We start from the raw sequence: 25,628 nt of genomic DNA, 5'->3' as shown, positions 1-25,628 counted from the left end.
AATGTATTAGAAAGGGCAGTAAAGAATATTTGTTCCTGTCAGAAGTAATATTACTGTTTAGTAGTATATAGCCATACTCTGTACTACAGAGAAATAAGTAAAGCAGCTAATATTTCGCTATTAGATATGTAATCTTTTACTGCTATTTTTCTTCTGTAAATGGACATGGCCAAATATACTAAATTTTAGTATTTTTCTCAAAAAAATAAAAAAGGGGGAGTACGTATTTTTAAAACAAAATTTGCAGGCTCAAAAGGCTGAGTATTTTTTTTCAAAATCATTCTCTAGAAAAGCAATTTTCTTTTCACGTCTTTTTTGTAGACCTTCAGAAGCTGGTATGCAGTATGGACCTGTATCCCCATGCTGAATGCAAGAGAGGATATTTTGTATTTAATCAATACCACACAGTTTTATCTAGGATTTATTTTTTCATTTTCTGCAAAACTACTGGTCATTTGTTACTATAGAAAATGTACTTCTCTGAAAATCGACCAGGGCATTTGCTGTCAGTTTAAGCAAGCAGGAAGCAATGAGAACAAGAAAAACACAAAGAAAATGGCCTCAAGGGAAAGCTCTGCATAATGAACTTGAAATTGCTACTGCTGGAAATACTGTTGCTGCTTTTCCTGCCAGGGCTGTCACCTCACTCAACAATTTCAGCTTCAAGCGGAGAGTGGAGCTTTACTTTCAGCATCACTAAAGGCCAAAGTTTATGTTGCTAGATTTCCCAAACTCTGAGGCAACAACGCTCATTGGTACATGGATGGCATTTTTAAAGAGGAAATAGGCCAGGAATAGCCCATGGTCTCAAAAGTTAAGAAACCAAGGTAAAGAGCAAGGATAACAAAGCATATAGAAGCCATATTTTTAGAAGAGATCTGCATCACACCAAGTGGGAACTCATAAGTGAAATGAGTAGGGAGGCCATGCAATTTAATTGATAACAATTTTCCTAGAGGTACATAAATCATCCCCAAGATTTTTAGCTCCATTTCCTACCGTCCCTTCTTTCCTGATAAGGAAGAACAAGGGAGCTCGTTCTAGAGAGAAAAGCAGAGCTAGGGCCTGCCTGAGGTGCTCATTCCCCAAAGGTTATTTCTTGAAGATGGCCTCATAGAAGCCTTGGTTAGTGTTCAAGTCATGCCTAAATGAGAGAAACACAATGAATGAAACTAAGAAGAGAAACTACAATGCACAGTATTGTAAAATGTTGTTCTTCGCTTGACAAGTTGAGGACATGGATGAATATTTAGTGGTCTTTTTAATGCAGTAACACTTTCAGTGTTACTCATCTATCTGAGTGGTTGCTGTAGTTACAGCATAACCCTGAGAATTGGTAGAGAGGGAATCGTGTATTCTATGACATTCCCAGCCTGTGTGAAATATTTCTTGAATACTTGTGTAGCCTAAAGTAGGTGTTAGCTGGAAACGTCTATGACTGTATACACAGAAATTTATTTCCTAATCCCTAATAGAGATTATCAACCTTACATTTCAGGATTTGGCTTGTTTAAACATATTCACGTACCCTCAGATATTTTGTCATCCATATGAATGTTTAAGTCTCATTTGAGTCCTGGGGCTTTATAGGGAGTTATGTGAAATATATGAGAAGGATAGGCCATAGAATAAACCTCATTAGTATCTTAAGAAGATCAGATTTAAGGTAATTTATTTATATAGGTGCTGGCTGTTGTAAACCATAGCAGACACTAGGGGAATTTTGTTTATGGAGTCAGTTTAACCAAGTCAGAGCTGCTCTAGCTCTAATATTTGGAATGAGTCAGGGTTGACATTTCAAGTTGAAAAGAACTCAGAATTTAGAACCAAGTTAAGAATATACTGGATGGATCATTTGGGGAAGGAGAAATTAGATTTTTAAATTGACATGCAGTGCTAAAACTAGGCACAGCTTGCCTGGATTCAGAAAAGTGACTAATACAGAAAAAAACCTGGACTTATTTGGGAGGAAGGAATCAGTGTAGGGAATATGTGCAAAATACTGTAAGAGTCCTGAGAAGAAAACAAGGAAAGGGACAGGTATTAGGTGGTTGGCAATAAATGCAAAAAACGTACTACTAGTATAAACACACCATGAAAATCAATCAGCTAATATATTAATCAGGAGTTAAGGGGTGAAACAAGAAGAAATATTAATTTTAGATCTCATCCCTCTCAAATTCTGGCTGTCAAATGGGTTGTCACATCATAGACAGGATGTGATTGCCATGGAGATGGTTCCAAGAACATCTGTAATTTAATTTTTGCTGGGTTAATATTTTTCATGTGCTTCCGTAAGAGTAAATGATCGTTCTTGTCTTGTTCCTTCTTGCAACATTCATGTATACTGTGTTTTTATCTAAGGACTCTGCAAGTTGTTTATACATGTGTTCTTCAGAATACTGGAAAGCCTGCACTTTGTATTGTTAGACTTAGATGAGAATTGTTCTTTTCCTTATACTTTATATGCTGTAGCTATATGTCAAAAGCTTTTCTGACCCTTAGGGAAGGATGGCCTCCCCTGATTTTAACAACTGTTAAAATATCTGTGAGCTAAGAATTTTAATACATACCTTTGGGAAATTTGTACAGTGATCTAAAGTAGTATGATGCTGTTAGAATAAGGTAAAAGATGCTTCTAATATCCACTCTTTCACTGCAAATTATATTTCTATGCCTGAACTTGTGTAGTTTTGTCCAGACATTTATGTTGTCAGAACATTCTCCAGTGCAATCTTTCACTGCCAGTTTTGGAATATGCCAAAACCTTTTTCCCCAAGACTTAGAAAAGATATACACAAATAATTCTGTTAAATTAAATGTCTTTTGTTGGCTGGTTGCAACTCGCATATGCAGTGGAAGGGCCAACAGTGGTGCCCATGCCAGCAGAATACAGAAATTATTCCTTCCAGGAATATCCCAGGCATACAAATTGTTGTAAAGTGCAGGGGGGATATCGCTCTCCTTTTCCTCTGCCCTGTAGAGCTGATTATTGCCAGTGATGCTGGAGAGAAGAAGGGGAAGGAATTGCACTGTGAAACAGAGTTTCTCCTGGGATTTATTGAGATTGAAAAGGATTTTTCTTCCATTTCTGAAGCATCAATAGGCTGATTATTGAGATGAGCAGTGCTTGTGCTGAAGGATGGAGGAAGGAGAACAGCTTTAGCTGAGCTGCCAGTACAGAAAAATAAAGAACCTGTATTTATTGCCAGATTCTAGAAGGATTCTATCGAAGCGGATCCATGGAAGCATAGAGATGAATGCCTTGTGTGCTTAGTGGCATTTCCCTCTCTGATTGCTTCTGACAGTAGAGCGCTAGGCCTTCTGTAGCAGGGGTTTTGTCCTTAGCAGAATTCCACATCCTTCTGACCCTTGCACCTACGTGCCCACCCTAAGAGTATTCTTGTTCAGCTAAGAACTTGAATGCTGCTCCCTGCTATTCTTGGAACAGAGGGTTTTCTTCATACAGGTCACCATCAAAGACAGGAAGTGTAATAAGAAGAAAGTGTTGGCAGCAGCAAGGATCTAGATGCAGCTGATGAAGACAGATTGCTGGCAGTGAGGATCTCCTTTCCTATAACTGAACAAGCAGTTCTCCCTTTAGTAAATCCCAGCTTCCCTACCAGCCAAGAAGACGACCTTTATTCTTAGATCAGCAGATTCAGAGTCTCTGCTCAGAGCTGGAGAGTTAAGCTTCTGGCACTCTTGGTGTTCTTGCAAAAGGTTGAGCACTGTATATCACAGATGCTTCCTTTGTGCTGAATTCTGCTCTTTCCTGGAGTTTCAAAATCTGTGAAAATTTTACTGAAATCTATTGAGTTTTGCAAAAAGAATTAAAGGCAGAATCTGACTGTATTCAGATTGCCTAGTCCTTGAGAGGAAAGAAAAGCGTTACTGTGACTCACAGTAAAAATATTAGTGTTTCTGTTGTCACCTTTATGAATCGCATTAAAACTGATTTTTTTGGTATGTTTCTTCATGAGAGCTATAGGGATCACTAGGTTGAATTTTCCTTGTCGTAATTTGGATGATCTTGAATTCAAGGTTGAATTATTTTTCATGTATACTGATCATTTGTTAATTATAGATGAAGAAATTCTACTTCACTAGGCTGAAAATTTGCTTACATCACGAGAGAGAGGATATTTGTTATTTCAGGTATTGAAATTTCTGTTTCATCTAAAAATTCCACTAGCATCTGAAGCCAGTCTAAAGTAATAGAAAATGACTGCTTTGGTGACAAATTAAATTTTGCTTTTAACACACTTGCCTCCAGAGTTATTTTTGTTACTTGGACCACATTATTTGTAAGTACCATTTTCCTCCACAATTTAGCCCAAAGGTATCTGCATAATCTACAAACAACTAAGGAAGGTCATTAATTGCATCCTTCCTGTTGACAACAAAATGTGCACATGAGCCAGTGCCCATAGATTATTTTGTTTTGTAGAACTGTTCAGACCTATTATGATATATGAAAAGATTTATATTTTCCTGCTAGGTCAAAGGTTTAGAAAACCTCAGCAATTAATCAGATTTGATGGCATTATTTCTTGTATTTGTGTAGTATTAAGATTTCGGTTTGGTGGTCTTCATTCCTGTTGATCAAAGTGTGATGTACCTATCAATAAGCTTTAAGCTTTTCATGTAGAGGAGTGGAAGGGCCTTGCCTGCAAGTCCCACAGTGAATCAAGGTTAGAATCCAGTGGTCAGTATTTGACCCTTCTACTCTACTTTTCAATTATACCCTTGTTGCCTGCCATAAAGCTTCAGTGTCGTAGTTTTAGATAGATACCTGCTTAAAGTCTTGGCTTTGGCATAAAGTCTCAATCCTTAATTGTAGTGAATAAATTAAAGGTCATGTTTTGTTGTACAGGCAAATACACCACCTAGAGAAGATACTTAACATTCAAAATATATTTTTTCTCATTTTGTGATTTTTCTGTTTATTTTTTGCCAACCATAATGTGAACAATATACAGACGTGAGAACTCTATTTTGGTGGAGTGAATGTGAAACAGGCCATTCTTAATGTTAAAATATCAGTGGTGACACTTCATTCAAGCATGAGGAACAGAGCTAAAGCCAGACTTGATAAATTTAGCTAGCAAAATGTGAATCAAACCCTGTTAAGTACCTCGAGGCAAACTAAACCTCTGATGTGAACAGGAGCTCTGTTACGACTTTTTTTTTTCCCTTTCTCTCTACCATAGTCCAAAATTTGAAGCTCGACCCTGCGAAGTGCTGAGTGTCAGTGAATGCCATATGGGAACTGAAATGTTCAGCATCTTCCAGGATTAGGGCTTTTCTTTGGTCCAGATCTTGTGCATTATGTTGTCCTTGAACTAATAGATTTCTTTCTCTTTCCCCTCATCTGGAAAACTAGGTTATGTTATGTCGACTACAAATCCTGTAGTAATGTAGTAATTTATTCTCTTTTAAGGCAAATAAAATAAAGGAAGCCATAAGGCATATTTCCCTCATAAGAAGATTAATGTACAGAACTTGATTCACTTATGCTGTCTTTTGTGCTGGTTTGGTCTTGTTTCTTTAAGATGAGATGTCTGTCTCTGTAATATTAGTGTATTTTACTTGCTGTAATCTGATGTACCATTTCTCTCCCCTTTTTTCTCCTCCCCTAAGATTATCGTTGGAGAAACTGCAGTCTTTTGTCTACAGTTAGCTACAAAGGATTTTGAAAACCAAGAAAAAACAATATTAACTGGAGACTGTTGTTATATAAATCCACTGGTACGCAGGACCATCAGATTCCTTGGTATGAGCAAAATTACTGCTTTCATTTTCTGTATGGTGAGAGTGATCAATTATGTCTTAATTTTTACCTGGGGAAAATACTCAGATAACCATATAACATTTCATGTGTAGTTTTAACTGAGGTGCAGTTTTCCTTTTGGGTAGCAAATGAAGCTTTTTGGAAGTTTGGATTTAAAAACAGTTGCAGAAACAGCAGTAAAAGTAGAAAAAGCTGGGACTGCAGGGGAAAAATAACTAGCAGGCCTGAAGCAGGGTGAAGTAGAGAAAGTATCCTTGTGCCATATCTATAGGTAATAGTAAACACACACACCCCAAAGTTGAAGACATTGGGATTTAAATGTGTCTTTGAAGCTAAGTTGATTTAGGTGCTGTCTTAGCCTGGATATTGTATTATAGTGTCTAGCAGAAAACTGTAAAAAATCCATGCTACACTGGTTTTGGCTGAAACTCCCCCACTGACTTTAGTAGATGTTAGGTGTCATGTTTTCTCTTAGTTTGTTCTAAATGTGTTTGGAGGGAGAAGTCCCACCACTCAAAATGTGTAATGAATGTTTCCAGATGCTGCTTTTTAATACATGCAGGGATGCCATAGCAGGGCTCAGTTCTGCTGTTTGCTTCTCTCGTGGTTGCATCTAAAGGAAACAGCTGGAGGAGTGAAGCCTTGGGGCGGCTGATCCTGCTGTGTACCCCAGTCTCAGGGTGAGGGAGGGCATGTGCAGCTGTGTCTGTATTTGCAGTGTTTGTGTGACAACTTTGCCTGCCTTCCCAGAGTGCCATTGCTCCTGGTGAGAAGGAGACTGTCTTGCATAGGTCTGGAGGAGGTGGAGAGTGTTGATAAGGAGCTCCTCCCACTCCAGTTCCTCTCTGTGTAATCAGTGCCTGAATGTTCTTCCCACTAAGTGGTCCCTTCTTTCCTCACAGAAGCAAAAGAAAATTTGATAGGGATGGCAGGAGTGAACAAAGGCCTCTTCGCTGTTCCAGCAGATGAGGCATAGCTACCCATTGTGCTCCCACAGAGTGATGTGTGTGATGTTGTGCAGTGCACACCCTCGGGACTGGCTGAAAGGCCCTTCTGTGAAGTGATTTAACCAGGCACAACGTGCTGCTCACCAGAGTCTAGCATCTTGGGGGGAGTTAACATTAGTGCAACATTGTTGACCCGCCAGGATCCCAGAAATCAGCCTTGGTCCTCTAGCTTTGCTAAGAAAAAAAGCCTGACCTGTATAAATGCATGTTTCTGTGGAATTATGTCTGCTGTGATGTTGATCCATCAAAGTCCTCATAGTGCCTCATGAAACTGGGATTTGCCAGAACTCACTCTATATTCACAGTGGAGTATGGGAAAGGTAAGGTGATTTGCCCATGGAAATACAGGAGGAAATCTGTAGCTCAGGTGGAATTGGAACAAGCAGCCACTGGCTTTTCCTGCTGGTCAGGGTGCTGTGTTTGCATGTTCTTTTTCTATTTACAGAGCTCATTTTCTATTTGCAAAAGGGTAGAGAGGGACCTCAGAATATCAGGAATCTGTTTTCTTTTAAGTAATCAGATACATGCATTTACATTCTAATGATTGAGTACATGTACTTAATGCCTCACTGATATGTCTGATTGAAAAAACTCTAGCATAAGTAGCTCCTCAAATATATAAATCTTTAGCTCACTGTGTTGATACTGTGATTAATATGCCATGCATAGAGATTTACCCAGTAGCAGGCAGATGAAGACAACTCATGCATGGCAATCTTGAATTATTCAGTACTTTATCTTCTTTACAGATGCAAGAGAAAAAAAAAAGTTTGTCCAGTTTGTGTTATGACTTTCCAAGTTCCTTCTCCATCAGGGTCTGACCTTGGTTTTCAAGCAGATTTATAGGGTAAAGAATTTCCCTCTGTCACTTCTGTTTAGTGGCAAAAGTTAGGTACCAGTAAAGCCAACTACCCCAAACAGGGGACATGCATGGCTATGGGCCCTAGGAAAGCAGGCTACTTGCACAAGGGGTAGGTGTTCCTATGAAAGATGGGAGAGACATCAGGTGTGTGGGAACATTGCAGTGTTGTTGCTGCAGTTTTGTAGGAAAATGCTATCTTCAGCATGAACTGTGGTCTTTAGGGTACAGTACATGGGAGGATTTTTCATGTTCTTGAATGGAAGAAGCTGGTATGCTGCTGTGATAAATACTATAAATTGTCTGGAAATGTAACTCTTTGTTTCCCTCTTTAGGAATTTACGCATTTGGACTGTTTGCTACGGACATCTTTGTAAATGCTGGACAAGTAGTAACAGGGAATCTTGCACCCCATTTCCTTGCACTTTGTAAGCCCAACTATACAGCACTTGGATGTAAACAGTATACACAATTCATCAGTAGCGTACATGCCTGTACTGGAAATCCAGACCTTATCATGAAAGCCAGAAAGACTTTCCCATCCAAAGAAGCAGCACTAAGCATATATGCAGCTATGTATCTGGCTGTAAGTATATTATACCATTTAATGTCACTATTTTTTTGAAAGCAAATGACTTGCACTGTCAGGGGGAGGAGGGAGGAATGGGTAGAAGATAAGGCCCAAAATATTGGCTGATTTTTTTATATGTAAACCTGCTGTGACTTACTGTGAGAATGATTCATTTGGCTTAATTCTGACAAGGTGTAGTGGTTTCCAAGCCTTGAAAGCCAAGACAATACTAAGAGAGGGCAAGTTGTCTGTAAAGGGTATAATCTGTAGATTGAAGATAACCAGTTCCTTGGTTTTCTTTTTCCCCATTTCTAGAGTGTTTGGACAATCCTTTGCTGGGTGCTAAGGAGTAAGGCTTGGCATTTCCTCTGTCTGGTAGTGGTACCTCTCAGTGTTTTAACCCAGTGCAGATCAGCAGAATTGCACATGGCCATATGCTTTGGTGAGGTGAAGCAGAAGGGTGAGCTATATGTATGTCTGATCTCTGCAGGTTTCCCAAGATCCCTGTGTGTCTTTTGGTACCAGAATTGGTATTTATAGGTACCTCATTGTTCATGCAAAGTCAGTTTGGCTCTTGTTATGCAATACAGTGGGCTACAAGACAATCGACCCTTTTTTCCCCTCTCTCCTCTATTTTATGGGGAGTGATGAACAGTGCTGGGATAAAAACTGGTGCTTGCTGGCAGGCATCAGAGCTGTTGTATAGGTTGTGGAGGGGCAGGGGAGAGGAAGAGTGACCATTTACTCTCACTGAAGTGTAACTCTGGCTTAGTTTGGAATGCTTATCATTCTAGCCTTAAGCAGGAGCACATCTTGTTCCTGTGCCGGGGACAAATTCTCCCCAGCACATGCCTATGTCTTACCTGACCTGCACTGGTAATCACAGCCTTTTGCAGCCCTTTGGATGAGCCCAGGGCTGCCTTCATAGTGTCAGTGGGAAACTAGACAGCTGTGTGTACCTTTGTGGTCATTGCAGGAGTCATCCCTTACATTCCCTGAGTATTTGGACAGTGGCCTGCCTATTGATGTGTGTGTATATGCACATGTAGACACACGTGTGAGTGTGTGTTGCTTTTGAGCACATACCAAATGAGCCAACTTTTAATTCCTGATTGGTCTGGAAACTGATACTTGACAATATGGCAAAGATCCCAGCCCCATCCACAGACAGTGTGTCAACTCAGTGCTTCTGCATATGGTTTTAGAACCAGTTGCTTAAAAACTGCAGCACTGATGGTAGCATTTACCAAAGGTTCCTTGTGAGCAATGTCTGTTTAAGAGATATTGATGATCAGTTAGTACAGGCAGGTGTTGTCTGCAAATAAGAGATGAACAATATTCTATTCTAATATTCTATTCTAACTTGAGGCAAGTATAAGTCTTCTACTAGTATTGTCTTTATTTGGGGAGATATCTAAGGCTGAAATGCTCTAAATATGATGCAAGCTATTTTAGAAAATACTCAGAATTTTTCATTTTAATTGCTCCTATTTTTCTCATCCATCTGTGAAGTTGGATTTCCACTGTTGCCATGAGTCAGAGTAACTAGGAAACCGACTATTCAGCTACTGCAAAGCAGAAAGTAAAATAGTATTAATACATTTTAAAAACAAAAAGTAGACATCAGTAAGGTTTAATAACTAATATAAAGCTTTTGACATGAGCAAGAATACTTTATGCAAACCTTGTCTGTGGTCAATATACAGTTAGCAATATAAAAAATTAAAGCTGCTGAGATCCATTTCATTACTATTTGCTCTTTCAGTAACTGCAGAAATGAATATATCCTATGTCATTACTGCACTGCTGCATGGTGCTTGACACTGCTATCATTTAACTAAAGCACTATAAACTACTCTTAGGTTTTCTGAGTTCCTATAGTAGCTCCTTGTTACAATATTGGCAGGTTGTTTTTTTTTTTTTCTTAAATCCTACTGCATGACTGAAGCTAAAAATACTGTTTATTACACTCCAAGGGAAAAAAAAATTCAGTGTTCCAATATTTGGGGTCATGTCCTTACACTGCCATGATATTTATCAGGATAGTTGGCCCTAAATAACAATTTTCTCATCACTGTTCACTGGAGTAGAAGATTTAAAACAGTAGCCTAGTCTTTGTAGGAGCCATGCTACAACAGTTATTGAGAGCATGGACATAAAGACCTCCATATATTACTCACTGTTTCATTAGCATATAATCTTTGGTACAAAATGTGCTTTCTCTCTGGTTAACAGAAATTTTGGAGAGAGGGAGGGATTGTTATGGAATCTTCCCTGGATATTTCAGGCAGCTGTGCACAAAACGAAACCAACTTAAAGACAAAAAACCACACTAAGAGCTGACCCAAAGGTCCTTGCTCTCCGAGGTAGTGAAGTAAACGCTTTTAGACTTGTGTGATTTCACCAATCAACCCATTTAGAAAGAAAGCCTGTGCTTTATCTAATGATTCCCCCGTCTCATTCCATTTAAGTGCAGCCATGTTCTTATCACCTAGTGTCTGTGCATATTGTCTTGTTAACAATAGCTCCTTTTTTCATCTAAGTTCTTGAGTCTTCCATTTTTCCCCTCTCCCCTCTTTTGAGAGTGGGTGGCTGCTATGGTAACTCAGAATTCCCTTCCTGCTTGAAAGTACAGTCATTTTGAAACAGTTGTTTTGCTAATGTTTAGACCTTTTTTAATGTTTGCCTCCATTACTTACTTCAGGAGAGTACCTATCAAGAGAGACTTAGCAATGGAAATGTTGAATGGCAGTGCTGTGGTTAGGTGTTTTCTCTGCCTTGCTCCAAACACAGATGTTCTCAATGATGCATTACCTTTCTTCTTCAGACTTTCAGGTTCATTCTTCCCAGTGTACCAGTGTTTTCAAAAAGAACTACTGTAAATCTGTTCTGAAATCTCTAATCTGGCTGGTGCCTGGATTTTTCCTTAAGTATCTGCTCTGATCTCCTTGGAGATTTTTTGTTTGTTTGTTTGTTTTTGCTTGAGTTGGGTTCATAAGTTGACTGCATCTGCTTTCATTTCTTATCAGCATTTCAATTCACCCTTTCTCAGCTGGAACAGTGTTTGCTACATAGGTATTAAGGCAAACAGTGCAACCTTATTAAAAATATATATAATTGTATAAGTCACGTTTTGTTATGCATAGGCTGATATAGCCTGGACAGTTAGAGGTAAGTTTTGAAGCAGCCAAGTATGCACATACTTGGGGTGTTTTCCACAACTGAGACACAGAAAGTGGAAGTCATGAGTCTTTTTTTGGTAGGATTTCGAAGTGATATATGAAGATGTAGGTAGCATATTCCCATAGATTTAAATATAAAACCTGTGACTAACAGTTGTCCTTTGGTGCTGCAGACCTAGAGGATTGGTCATTGGTAGCTGTAGTTTAAGGGAAATTTTAATTCATTCTGTAAAGTTTTGCACTTTTTTTGTTGCTCTCATTGCAGTGGACAAGAGCAGTTGGGTAGAGTAGTGTTTGAGCTTTGTGTTACCACACACATTTCAGACTTGCTTTGGGTTTGTAATGATAGAGGAACAGCCTTCGTGCCTTGGTAATTGACATAACCCTTAAGCCCTGTAGGCAGCTATTACTGCTTTGTACTGTGAGCCCTTGGCCTCAACTGTGACCTCAGACAGGACTAGCAGATAAAGCCTGCAAATAATTTTTTCCTCTGTGCAGAGCTTTTGTTTGGCCCATGATCACATTTTCTGCAAGGCTCTTGCTCCTGGCATTTTGCTGCATTGTTTTTGCTGTTTAGTGTGTTTATAAGTTACTGGGAAAAGACAACAAGGCAATGTGGGTAACAGTGCTGGCAACATGGTGATATTCTTCTCAGTGTCACTCCTTGATCCAGTTATAAGTGTAGGTGTTGTCTCACCTTTCCTTTGTCTTGAAGTACCTGGTAGATTCCAGCTAAATGGGCAGCTGGTGAAGGCATGATAGGCCTCTGTGACAGACCTAAGGAAGTGTTCAGGAGGAAAAGGGGTAGCAGAGCCACCTCATTGAGTTGACTTTGTTGTCTATTTTTTGTTAGGAAATGAAAGGATTCTTTTCGCTGCCTTTCAGGGACAGTGGGATTTCTTTTTAGTATCTGGTGCAGCAAGTATCAGTATCCTTCAATACTGATAATAGAACGTATGTCATGAGGTTCACATATTGAGTGTATTGGTTTCTTTCAGACCAAATAATAACATTACCACTTGATCCAGGAATTTATCTAAAGACCTCTAGAAATTTCATGTCAGTCACCTCTTCATTACAATCCAGTTCCTTAAGAAAAAACCCTCTGGGTCTATCTTACAGTCTTGGTACAGTGAAAGATACCTCTTTCCTTCCCCAGTTGTTTTACAGTTACAGCTGTGGGGAGTTTTTAGTGGGAAAATTAATAGTAAGGTCCAGAATTCTAGAGCTTTCTTTTCCTTTTGCCAAGCCAGGCCCCTGACTTTGAAAGCTAATTTTTGTTTAGGGTCATAAATAATTTGATCAAAACATGTAGAGAAAGCTGGAGGAGGCTTCAGAAACACTAAAAGAAATCTTCAGTGGGCAGAAGGACCCAAATGAGTCGAGAATATGACTTTGGTTTGCTCTAGAAATAGTTTGACCCATTAATTGTTACCAAAGGAAGCTGGAAAGATTTTAGATTGTCAGACAGGATTCTAACTAAGCACAGAACCTGGTTATAGACTACAACAGCCCACTACTTTTCAACTTTTTGATCTCTGAGTGTCTCTTTTCTTGTAGGTCTGATGAATATTGAAAATTGCTTGGGTGGAACATTTATAACATTACTTATATTACTTAAATAATTCAAGAATATTTCTTTAATGCTTGCACATTGTAAAAGTGAAAAAAAAAAACATGAGATAAATTATGTTTGAAGTGCTGCCTGGAATGGGTGACTGTACAATGATTTGTTCCTCATTGTTCTTGTTGCCTTACGAGTCGTTTTCACTGCCCATTGATGGACTGGTCTTTGTCAGTCTCCCAGGCCATCTACTTCAGGGAGAAATGAAATGGCAAACACAGAAGGGATCTCCTTACCTGAATCCCTGAGCCCCAGGCTGATGAAATCAGCAAGAAAAATTAGCCTCCTTCCTGGTTGCAGCACCCAGCCTGATGTGTGCTCCAGTGTAACTGAAATGGGATTCTGAGACCTGTTACACGTGTGTTTGTGTGCATAGATGCTGGTGTGGGTGGGCCTAAAGGTAGCTGAAAGATGCCTAGAAAGAGCTTGCAGCATAACCCAGGAATCCACTTCGTCCTACACTTTACATGCAGTGCCTGTTGTTTTCTTACATGTTTTGGAATGATTTTGTTTGCATGAGATTTAGGACAAACTTCACATGAGACTTGCAACATGACGCCTTTGAAGTACTTTCCCAGTACAGGCTGAATGCCAAGGCTGTGGTTGTTCCTTACACTATGGCCTGAGTCAGTCCCATCAGAAACCTCTCCGGTAGCTTGCTTTGTCTGTGGTGGTGATGGTGGCAATTTCTTTCGATTTCTTATTTTCAAACCCACTTCAATTAAAGGCGTTCTTTCAATTTATTAGGCTCTCTTACAGCTTCACTTCCAGTATTTTGAAGACTGAAGGTCAAACGCTTGAGTTTTTCTGAAAATCTAGTAAATATTGTTACCTTGTGTGGTAAGGTAACAATCCACCTCATATGACTCCTTGCCAGTGTCTGCGTGCTGGTGACAGCTCTTAATCTTTTAATACTAAAATCTTATTTCAGGAAAAAGGAAAGCAGAAGTTCTTCAAGAGAAGATTCACCACTGTTCTGATGTCACAGGAGAATGTGCAGCCTGCTATAGTAATTCTAACTACTGTATCAATCCTTGACCTTACATACAAAATCTCTGCTGTTGGTCTTTTTGTTGACTAATTTAAAAGTTTTCTTTCATTAGATTCCTCCTCTCCCAGTTTTTGTTCTTAAAAGGAATGGAGATGAAGTTGTTCAGTAAAAATCTTGACCCATGTAAAAAGTTACGTTGTCATTCATTTTTACTAATGTTTTAAATCACTGAGTTATTTTCCTTTGTTGATACTGCATTTAATATTTATTAGAAGTAAGTAAAGAAAAATCCTGTCATCTTTACAGGTTGTTTACTCTTTGTCAATTAATGACTGTGCTGGTTTATAGTTTTTCCACCAGAATCAAGAAGAAAACAGCTGCTTAATTTTATTTTATTCTTAGTGTATATCAGGTCTTTGACTGAGTTGTCTGTGTTAATATATTGTACTAGAGCTACCAGAGGCCAATGTTAAAAATGGGTATCTGTGAATCCTGCCTTGGAGGAGGCTATATTTGTTATATAGAGTTTTGCAAACACAGAGTTTTTGTCCCACTGTTTCAGGAAAGTTTGGCCTGTTTCTGTTGATTCTCTTATATTTTAATATAATGCTATTCTTAACATCAGTGGTACCTGTTCTTTAAAGAAAAGATAAAAATGGTGCCTATGCTGGCAGAACTCTCAGGTTACTTCAAATAATGAGCTGGGCATGACAACCATGACTGCTCATATAAAGAAGGGACTTGGCAAATGGAGGTCTCTATTACTTGTGTGAGGTACAGCATGAATCTGCCATTGTTTTTCCTCAGTGCTTTGAGTAGAGATTTGAAGGACATGCTTGGTTGTAAAAACATTCAGAGAATTTTATGCAGAACACTTTTTGGGTTCAACTTTGTATTAAAAATGTTGAAATTTGATTGAACTACTGCAGAATCTATAATTTGTACTATAATGTGATTTGTCTTATTAAAAATTGAGATAATCTTCTTGGGCACTGACCAGTTGTTACAGATAATTGAAATATGTCACCATGACCTGCCTTAAACAAGCAGGTTTTTCCTTCTCAGTAGTTATTTCAATTTAATATAACACAATACAGAATTAAATGCAGGATAGCTTCCTGCTAACTCCCCTGTGTCAACTTCACCCAAGCTGTATTTGAAATTTGATTTTCTTACTCTGTATTAAAAATATTCCAGTGTTTTTCCTAGCACCAGCTGTCCTAACATGTAGTGTGAACGTGGATAATGGTAGTAGTATCCAGGAGAACAATGAGACTCACTAAAATAGATGGTTGCTGAGTTAATTCAGTGTGCAGTACTCTGTAGCTTGTAAAAAACCAGTGGGGCTAAAAAGCTGGAAATTAAAGTTGCAGTTCTCTTATCACCTTTCTGCATGGTAAGAGTAACTCACTGAAGACAACCTGCAAAAGCACAAGGAGCTAAGGTAAAAGGATAATCAGCAAAGAGAGAAACACTCTTCATGAAATGGTCTAGGAAGAAGAGCAGAGACGTGTGGCTTGGGGATAAACCCCAAAGCTCTTTTTTCTAAACCTTTACTCTGTCTGAATTAGTGGAAATCTTTCTACTAGTTTCTTGTTCATCATATAAAGTACATTGAAGATTTGTGTGTTGCACTACTCTGATGTCATTTTAAGATTAAGCTTTGTTTCTTCCTCTAAGACATGGATCTTTCTCTAATGTTTTGAACAAAACTACTGTCAGATGTCACTCTTTTTAGAAAAGCTCTGACCACTACTTCTTCACTTCAGTTATTGGAACTGTAACCACACTTTCCAAACTGCTTCTTGGCTGGATTATTGCAGCACTTGATAAACTGATTCCCCGGTAAATTCCACCAAGGTTTCGGATAGTACAAAAAAAACCCCAAACAAACCAAAAGGATTGGCCATTTGTTGGCCAGAGAGGTGGTACTGGGTCTTCAGTGCAGCCTCATCTGTTTTCCTTGGCAGTTCAAAGTGATTGCATTACAAACTTGGAGCCTCTGGTGAAAATCTGTAAGAAATACTTGCATTCTTCAGTTCAAAAACTTAAATTCTATTTAAAATTTGAAGATTTAGGGGTTTCAGTTGTTTAATTACAGAAAGATCTTCTGCAGAGAGTAGAAACTTTTTTTCTCAAAAATCTTGTTAGTTGAAGTATAATTTTGTTTTTCTGGAGGGTGGGGAGGAGGGATGTTTCAGGCAGTCTTAATGCCAAGATTCCAGAGAATGGAAAGTCAAATATTTGATATTAATTTCTTCCATTGGCTCATCAGAGCTTGGAAAGTGCTGGGTTAAACCTGGTAGTCACTAATGCAGTCTTAGGGTAGAAGAGGTGCTCTGTTATCAGGCAGTGCTTTTAATTCAGTAGTATTGCACAGGGAGAGTTAGACTGCAGCAGGGCAAATGGATTTCTTAGTCTGATGCATAAAACCTGCAGCATTTGCATTGGTTTGTGTGAAGCACAGGGTTGTATAAGTTCAGCACTGATTGGAACTATTACACTGTATTTATAAAAGTAGATGCTGGCATTTAGTTCAATTGCTCTTTGACACTGTTTTTTCACCTTTTCACTGATTTTTGACAAATCACTAATTATTCACATGAAGAAGTTGTGTATAAGTAAGAAAGGCTTTTGCTAATAGAAACAAGGTCTTTATATATTCCCTTTCTTGCTCTGCCTGGCAGCTTGTAATAGCACTAATAATACTTCAGGGTGAAGATATTTTTCTATTACTGTCAATACTACACAGTGAAAAATCAGTCTCTTTACTTCTATGCATTAATAAATAAATACACAGGCTGAGAGTAATTGGATAGGATTGTCCAATTTGCCTGGTTTTCTGTAGGCTTTTCAGGTTCATATAAAATGCAGTTTTCCTGTATGGTCTGATTCTTTTTCTATATCCCGAGGAAAAGGGTGTTATGACTTTATCTATTACTCTATTTCCTAGTTTCTTTACACCCTGCCCCCACTCTGAAAAAAAAAAAAGAAAAGCCAAATACATGTAGTCTGTTCAAACAAAATATAGAGCTTTTATTCACCAATTAGTGGGAGATATCCATCAGTCTTATACTTTCTTCCTTTCTAATTTTCAGATGTATATCACCAACACAGTGAAAGCCAGAGGAACAAGGCTTGCAAAACCTGTTCTGTGTTTGGGTTTAATGTGCTTGGCCTTCCTTACTGGAATCAACAGAGTAGCAGAGTATCGAAATCACTGGTCAGATGTAATAGCAGGATTTATAATTGGAATATCTATAGCAGTATTTTTGGTAAGTGTGTGTCTGTGTCACTTCTGTTTGAAAAAAATCAATGTATAAGCTTGTATCTCTAAAAAACCTTCAGACAACTAAATAATAAAAGACATGTTTCTCATCTTAGGATTTTTAATTAGTCATCAGTTTCCTTAGTAATATTTACATAAACTCAGAAATGTGAAGTCAAGAAAGGACTGATCCAGTTATCTCTTTTGATTTCCATATAAACCAGATTGTAGCATTTCAAACAGTAATTTTTGCAGCAAGCCCTGCTGGCAGGAAGTATATATTCCTCAGAATAACATAGTTATGATTTGATGTATAAAGTATTAAATTCAGTATAATGATACCCACACTGATCAGAGAATAGGTAGAATTTGTTTTTCTGGCTTTACAGTAACCCTAATGAATTTATTTCATAGTGCTTCAGGTTTATGTTGAAATTTTATATTATTCTGTGCCAAAAAAATCTTTGTTTAGCCTTTTCCTTTTCTGGAGCTGTGTTCCAAAACCAGACTGTTAATCACAGTTGCCGATGACTACTGTCTGTGTCAGAAAACTATTTCTAATCTATTAATCACCTTCACTAATATCTGCAGTGCAAGACTATAGAATAGAATAGTCACTGCTGTTTACTGCCTGTAGGCTTGACTGCCTGGCAGCTTGTAATAATACTAAATACACCTTTGAACTTTTTCCCCATGAAAATACTTTTGAGCTTGATTCTTGGATTGCAAGGTCTTGGTCTCAAGATCTTGGATCTGAAAGCATGGTTTGGCTGAGAACCCTCCCAGGGATGGCTGAGGTGGGTGTTTTCACTTCTAGACATGCAAGGGTAGCTGCAAGTCTCCTTTAAAATACATCTGTTTGTGTTTCCAAACGTTCCTTTCCACACAAAATGTCCAGGAGTTATGTTTGGTTGTTCACATTTAAGTTTTTCCATTCTGTTCATGCCCCTAAAGTAATAAAAGAGAACAGAATAGAGAGGAAATCTGTCCCAGCATTTTTTCTTATATTTTGTGATGTATGTTGCATAAACTCCTTTGAGTAGCACGACATCAAATTTAGTTGTGTTTTGAAGAAAATGCAGTTTGCAAACATTGCTGAGTGTTGGAATTAGTAGAAGCACAAGCTGTTACATATCGCATTCCTAAGTCCCTGTGCGAGAATCTCTGCTGCCCTGAGCAGATTTGGAGTTACATTCAGTCTTGGGAATGGTTCTTGCCTTGTTGTTCCCTTTCTTACTCTCCATTTGAAAAAGATTTGCTGATCAAAACTGAGATGCCATTGGCTTTCCTTGGAGCTTAAGGTTAATGCCATGTGATGCTGCAAGACAGCTCTTCATGACATTGATAATAATTGGTGTTCTATTATGCAGCTTTAGTAATGGATTCTCTTTTAGATAAGAGGTTTTTTTGGTTCTCAAATGATGCATGTACCAATAAATTGGTTGAAAGTCTTTTGTCCTGAAATATTAATTAAGGATTTTCTGTAAAACACGAACTTCACATTTCAGTCTTTCTACTGAAAAGCTGTGACTAAAGCTGGTGTCACTTCGGCCTAATTATAATTTTCAGGATCAAAGCTTGAAAAAATGAGTTGTTCCTTAGGTATTCTGTTTATCTTCTAATTCCTTCTAGGTTGTTTGTGTGGTAAATAACTTCAGAGGACGTCAGCCAGAACATGAACATTCTCATCTGGATAATCTGGCCCAGATGCCCATGATCAGCATACCCAGAGTAGAAAGCCCTTTAGAAAAGGTAATGTCTGACTTTTTAAAAACAAATAAAACGCTGCTTTCCTGGAAGGATAATCAAAAGCTATCCTGACAAGAGTGCCGAGGTAATCAGATTTAAAATACACGTCAGTGAAGGAGAAAGAAGGAAAGAATTTAATTCAGTGACACCCCTTAGGAGGCTCCTCATATCATCATTTTGCTGCCGTAGCTGTTGCTAAGCCCATGGAGTCAGGCTGAGTAGATCTGGGGCCCTCTTCCATTGTGTTCCTCCAGTAAGTTTGATTAATACTCTGCCTGATAGTCCAAAGAAGTTAGAAAGTTTTTAGAAGTGCTTAGAAAGTAAGTCAGCCCTTGGCCCAAGGGGCTTTGCAATTCATATGCAAGTGGCATTTGTCCTATTTGTTTGTGGTATGTCCTCAGCCTGGTGTAGAACATGGGATGCAGTCTCTTCTGGATCAGCTGTGGGGCTTATACCATCAGACATGTGCTAGCCCCAGGACAGGGCACCCACTTGGGAGCAAGAGTAATAAGGGTCATATAGTAACTGCACTATTCCCATCATCTCTTGTCAAAACACAGGGATTTTAGGCTGGGACATGCTAGTGATAGTCTCCTGGCTTTGCCAAGACTTTTTGCTTAAGTGTCACAATAAAATTTATTTTAGTTTACTGTGATAAAACTTTATATTTTTTGAAGATGATGTTGTACTATGTGTTAGGTAAGGTTGAGCAAAAAAACTACTGAAATAGATAGCATAACCAGATATAGAAATAACTTGAGGTGCTTTTACTAAGGGGAAACCTTAAACTAGTAATGCAAAGTTTAAAGGAAGGTTTACTTTTTCTCGTGACTTTATCTGTCATTATTGGTTAAAATCTATTGAGTTATGCCCATATTTGAAGATAGTAAACAATTCTACACTGGGTAGGGCACCAAAAGTATTTTTCTGTGGTATTCTTTTAATTCAAAATTAATTCTGATCTTTTTTTCATGTTAAACGTAAGAAAGGTTTTCAACCACTTCCCAGTCTGTCCTATTTACTTGAAAGTGTTGGAAGTTGTTCTTTAGTAAGAATTACTGCTAGTCCTGGGGTTTTTATTCCTTTCCTTGAAGGGAAAGAAGATTTCTTTTCAGAGTGGTCTAACATGCCTTTTTTGAACCAAATATGTCTAAGCTACTTCCACTGATATCTTGTCGTAAGGAGGTCAGAGTCTCATTTGCTTGAACGAGCATTTAGATGATGAATGTGTGTCTTCAAAATAATCCATTCTGTAAATTTTCTGTAAAATGTCAAAACAAAACAAGCTGTCAGCTGGCCTGGAACATGCCACATTAATAAGAGCATGTTTTATTTACGTGCTAGGCTCTCGTGCAATAGAAGCCATTTCTGTGGCTCAAAAGCCATCATAGGTAATACATTCTCTGGCTGTTGCAATTTAAATTTTTGTTTTCTGGGGATAAAGGCTTCATGTTAACTTCATGTTTCTGCCTGGTTTGAGACCCTCTCAGTCATGATGAGCAATGTTCTTGTCCTGAGACTTGGCCGAGTTTGAGATGTTGTGAGGAAAGCTTCGGAAGAGTGTGGGAGGATGGCAGCAGGAATAATGTTTGCTCTGCTTTAGGATAACCTCTGCCATTTATGAGCTGTCCAGGATGCTATTATATGAATGAGCTGCTTTCCTTCTGAACCCATATTCTTACGGCAGTAGAGGGTAGCTGTTTACTGTCATGGAACTTCTCTCTAGATAATTGAACTGGGGAATGACTGCAAGGTGATACCACTTGCTGAGATCTCATTTTATGGGTTCATCCTTGTCTGTGTTGCAAAGCCTTTCTCCTTTCCAGAGAGGATGGGATGCAAGGACACTAAGGTGAAGACCTTGCTAATTGTTCAGAAATGTTTTCTTTTGTTTCCACTTCCAGAAAGTTTAAATAGCAAATAATTGATGAAGAAGTTATTTACATGTGAGTGCTTTAGGTTTTAAGTTTCTATAGGTATTTTTTCCTTTTTTTAATCTATTTTTTTTTTTTTTTGTTTAATCCAAAGTTTTAGATAGAAGACAGACCCTGTTAAATAAAAGGCACTAAGAATAATACTTTAGGGAACTGAGGTCTAAATTAAGTTAGCTGATCTCAATTAACTACCATTGCTACAAGAATTCTTGAATTAGTCTTTGGTTTTTAACTCCCTTCTTAGTTTACATCATTTGTTCTCCACTGGAGAGAGTGGTGCTAAATAATTTGTGTGCTATTTGCCTTTTCCTTCTTGAGACACGTGAGTTGACATTTCAGTCAGGACTCTTCCAGTTCAATATTTTGAGTACACGTAGATTTACATTTTGCTCATTTTGAAACTGTTTTTTCTTATTTTCAGTCTCCAAGCTCCTTTGCCAATATTAAAGACAGGTTACTGTCAGAAATTAGCTACTAAGAGTAGCACAAATCCTGTCTGAAGTTATCAAAGGATAAGGCAGTGCAAGCAGGAAGCAATGCAACTATGTGACTGGTACTAAAAAATGTAACTATATGGGTATCTGGGAGCAAGCAATTAAAAATCCCACCTTAAAGAATGACTTCATTAGAAATGCCTGCCAGATAGGACCCCACTCATTGCTATTTTGTAATAAATGAGCAAGTGCACGATGCATCATACAGACCTGGAAGCACATTACTTTGCTGTTTCCAGATCTGCTACTTGCTATTCCAGTGCTTTCTTCATGGAGAACAAATGCTCCTGGCATGCTCACCGTGCTGCCACTGTCTGAGTTCTGGTGGAGGTCTAGCTATGTTTGAAGTGCACTTAAATAGGCACAAGTGTTCTTGTAATACTCAGAACTGAGCTGCTGCTGCTTAGTGACAAGGTTAGATCACTGTTTGCATGACACTTCTGTTTAACTGTGGTGCATGCAGAGACTTAGCTGTTCTGCACGGGTACTCATGCAGTCAAATAAGCTGTAGTTGCAGTGTCTCCTTGAGGAATCCTTGCCAGAGCCTGCTCAGCAGTGCAGACTTAGTGCTTTTACCTTAACTATAATCATCCTCAGAATTAATGAAAAGAATGAAAGCCAAGAAACCTCATCACTCACCCATCTGCTTCTTTTCTCTTCTGTCCCTGACCTTCTTCATGTCTTACAAGACAATTGGTGTTTCAGTTAGCTGGCAGTCTCCTACAGAGAGGAAGCTCTCATCCTACCACAGTCAAGGTTAGAGAGTCCTGTTCTTTTGCAGAAATTACTGAGAAATGGGGATGTTCTGGATAGTACCTGGAAGAGTTTGAAAGTTCAGCTTTGTCAAAGTGCAGTCACAAACTCTGTTTTCTGTTTCAGGGGAGACTGACATTATTCCATGCAAAAGTCACCTGAAATTGGCCAGGGCTTACAGAGGTCTCCTACATGTCTTGTAGTAGTTTCTGATTCTACTAGCCTTATTTCTTTTAAGTATTTTAGCTTTGAAAAAATCAAATACAAATACAACATGGAGGATTTCAGGACTAATGGAGACAGTAGATAGAATACTGAGATACAAGGTTTCAGAAGGAAGCATTGGGTTAGGTAGGAGATGCACTACAGTTCATCTCCTGTGAGACGAGATAATTACTGTGTCTGATTATCAGTGCTTTCTGTAGCTATTCAGTATTACTTACTTGCACAGTGGGTTCTTGGCAGTGCTCTGTTTGACAGCTAAACTGCGTTTATTCCCCAAGGTTCTGCTTGGCATTCCTTCATACTGCTACTTCTGTCAGCAGTGCCCAAGCCGTGTTCCCGGACACAGTCACTGTTCCATGTTACAATGAGGTTTCTTATACTCCCCCATAGAACTGACTATCCAGCAGGACTGAACTCGAAAGAGATAGAATAGGTGCTCTCTCCTTCTGCCATTTCCAAGTTGTAATGGTCATAGGTTTTTGGAATTCCTCTTGCAATATGTGACATTCTTGTTGCCCATCATATTGGTTTTTAGTGACTATCAGGGTTAACTGTCCCAGAAATCTTCTTGAGACACCGTAATTATTGTTCTATTGTGTATGTGCCAAAGGTAATGATGGTGATAAAACATTTTAGCAATAGTAAGTGTAGAGATTTCAATGGATTCTGCCAGTATTTTTAAGACTGGGGAAGCTTTCCTCTTCAGAATTTAAGGTGTATTGTTTTTTCTATTTACTCCATCTTGATTATTCACAAGACACAGAACAGCTTCTTCACAATGTCAGAAAATTTTAATTCTCAGAGTTACTGCTTTCTCCTTGGTCTGAAGTATTGGTAAGTTGCTACCAAGTCTTTAGTTGTTATGTGCACTGGTATGCACACAGCACCATGGCCTGGGGAGCCTGGCCTGCTCCCTGCAGCTCTCCAGGGAGATTGCCTCTCACTGAGCTCACAGCTAAAAGCAAAACACAAAGATGCTTTAGCTCATCATACTATGGGCAGCTGGGGGAGAGGGTTTGTATCCATTTCTATTGCTTCAAAATATTTTTGAATATTTTGAATATCCAAATACTGTAGTGCTTGATGTCCAAAAGCATGCATAGGTGTCCATACTTGTTTCTCCAGTATGGTTTGATGGGAGCCCATGTGCTTGCATTAGCTTATAGGCAATTTTTGGCATAATGGTTCTTTCTTGATAATTGAGTCTGTTAAAGGATATACAATACCACATTGCTTCACACACATACCACAAACACATACCCAGGAGAGTCAGCTCATAAAAAATCATAAGCAGTTTTGTTTCAATGTCAAGCATTTAAATTTGTATTCATGTCCTACTCTTCTGCTTAAATCTACTTCTGGGGCATTGTACAAGAATTATTTCTGGCTGAATGCAAACTGTGATCACTACGTCTAATGCTTGAATAAAATAATCCTTAAACATGGGAAGTGGAACAATATATTCAGTGTGACCTCCTCCAACGTACATATTGTAGGTGTTACAGAATCAAGGTATTAGTCACAGTCAAGAAGCTCCTTTGCAAGGAAACTCCCTCAAAGCACGCATCCGTAGGTGGTTCTGCTGGATCTCAGGGACGGAGCGCTGCGAGCCCCTTTCTCTAAGGCAATGAACGTCTGTGCGCAGGAGCGCACCGAGTGAGCGTGTGCGGCTGGGCAAAGGCGGTGCCGGCCTTCTGTGCAGGGCTGCAGTGCTTCCGGGGGAACCTCACCTCAACGCCTCCTTTTGCACTAAAACTCTCATTTGTCCAGTAAAAGCAGAAAATACACTCTTCTGACTCAGAGAGGTATATGATAACATTATTATTATTGTTTGATCAATTGTCATTTGCCTGAAGTACTACAGTAGTATTTTTCTATTTAACAAACTCTTCTGTGGGAAAACTGCAAACATGAGAACAAAGCAAAAAAAATTAAGCTTAAAATATGTAATATATAATGAAAACTGCAAGTCACAAAAAGTTTTAATGTATTTTTTCAATGCTTTGACATTATAGCATTGCTTATCAACAGAAATTAATAAAGCTTAACAGAAGATATACAGGTGTGGATCATTTCCCCCAGAAACCTGCACTCAAGGCTTAGCCTTTGGCTTTTCCTCTTTTGTTAGTGGTGTGAGAACACAGTTACGATGGCATGCTTTGCTCACCAGCCTGGTACTGTCCTCTTAGAATGGATGGTACAAATGCTGGTCTGCCTGTCTGTGAGACTGCTTCTATTGAGCAGACCCTCAGCATTTCTGATTCTTTTGAGAAGTGTAGGGAAAATAATTTCCCATGGAGTTGGAGAAGCTGAGGTCTTGTGCATGGATTTTTGCTTGTCTTCCTGCATCTGTGTGAATCTGTTTGCTGACAGTAGTCTCACTCTGAACTTTGTCACAGTACATCTAAGCAGATGTGAAAGAGTTGAAACAGTTACTCCAGAGGGATGCTATTTGTTTGGGGTTTTTTTCTGCCGTCTCAGCAAGGCTTATTTGTAGTTTTGCCTGAGATGATACTGTGAAAAAGCATGAATAACCAGACAGTTGCATGGATCTGTCTCAGTGATTCTTGCCATCAGCAAGTGATTAATTTTGACCTAGTTATGCATCGCCCTGCTGATTCCATTGGAAATGAATTGACAGGCCTTCAGTAGGGTCCAAATCAATAGGTCCATGATCAGCAGCTTAGCAGTTCTCTTTGAGGGCTTATTGAGGAAGGGGGATTTTCTTCTGTGTTATTATATCCCATGCTCTGCATGTCTTCCCAGGGATGGTGACCTGCTCATTTTTGAAGTATAGCTGGCAGGAGTGTGAACCACATTCTCTTTTCCCTAAATAATAGTTATCCAGTCTTGAATTAATGCCACATGAAAGAGTATTTGGTTCTCTGCATCACAGACAAATGTGTGTCGCTTATAGACAGGGATGGCACATAGCAGGACTTGAAAGAATTGATTAAAATAAAGACAAATTCTTTTTTCCCCTCCAATTCCACATTTTTAGATCATCTTACTTATGAAAAAGGTGACTAATTTTAGTTTAAGTTGACAGGATGACTTTTCAGATTTAAATAAAGAGAAAAAGTAAATATAATGAAGAAAATGTCTTAATAGCCTCACAGAAACTCCAGAGCTATTGAGTTTGCCCATTGTATCATCTTTTGTATACTCAAAACAGAA

General features: G+C 38.7%; 1 protein-coding gene across 2 annotated transcripts in view; it reads left to right on the top strand.

Annotated features, from left to right (window-relative positions):
• The window catches only part of PLPPR5 (phospholipid phosphatase related 5), a 120,792-nt gene that overhangs the window by 91,217 nt on the left and 3,947 nt on the right, over window positions 1-25,628 (top strand). For both annotated transcript variants that reach the window (XM_039555890.1, XM_039555891.1), the window contains 4 exons: window positions 5,644-5,776; window positions 7,996-8,246; window positions 17,127-17,303; window positions 18,929-19,048. In XM_039555890.1, coding sequence (XP_039411824.1) covers window positions 5,644-5,776; window positions 7,996-8,246; window positions 17,127-17,303; window positions 18,929-19,048 — 681 coding nt within the window. The remainder of the gene's footprint in view (window positions 1-5,643; window positions 5,777-7,995; window positions 8,247-17,126; window positions 17,304-18,928; window positions 19,049-25,628) is intronic.

This window comes from Corvus cornix, chromosome 8 (genome assembly GCF_000738735.6).
Source record: "Corvus cornix cornix isolate S_Up_H32 chromosome 8, ASM73873v5, whole genome shotgun sequence".
Classification (NCBI taxonomy): Eukaryota; Metazoa; Chordata; class Aves; order Passeriformes; family Corvidae; genus Corvus; species Corvus cornix.
The sequence above is the reverse complement of the archived record's forward strand: the minus strand, read 5'-3'. Positions and strand labels throughout refer to the sequence as shown.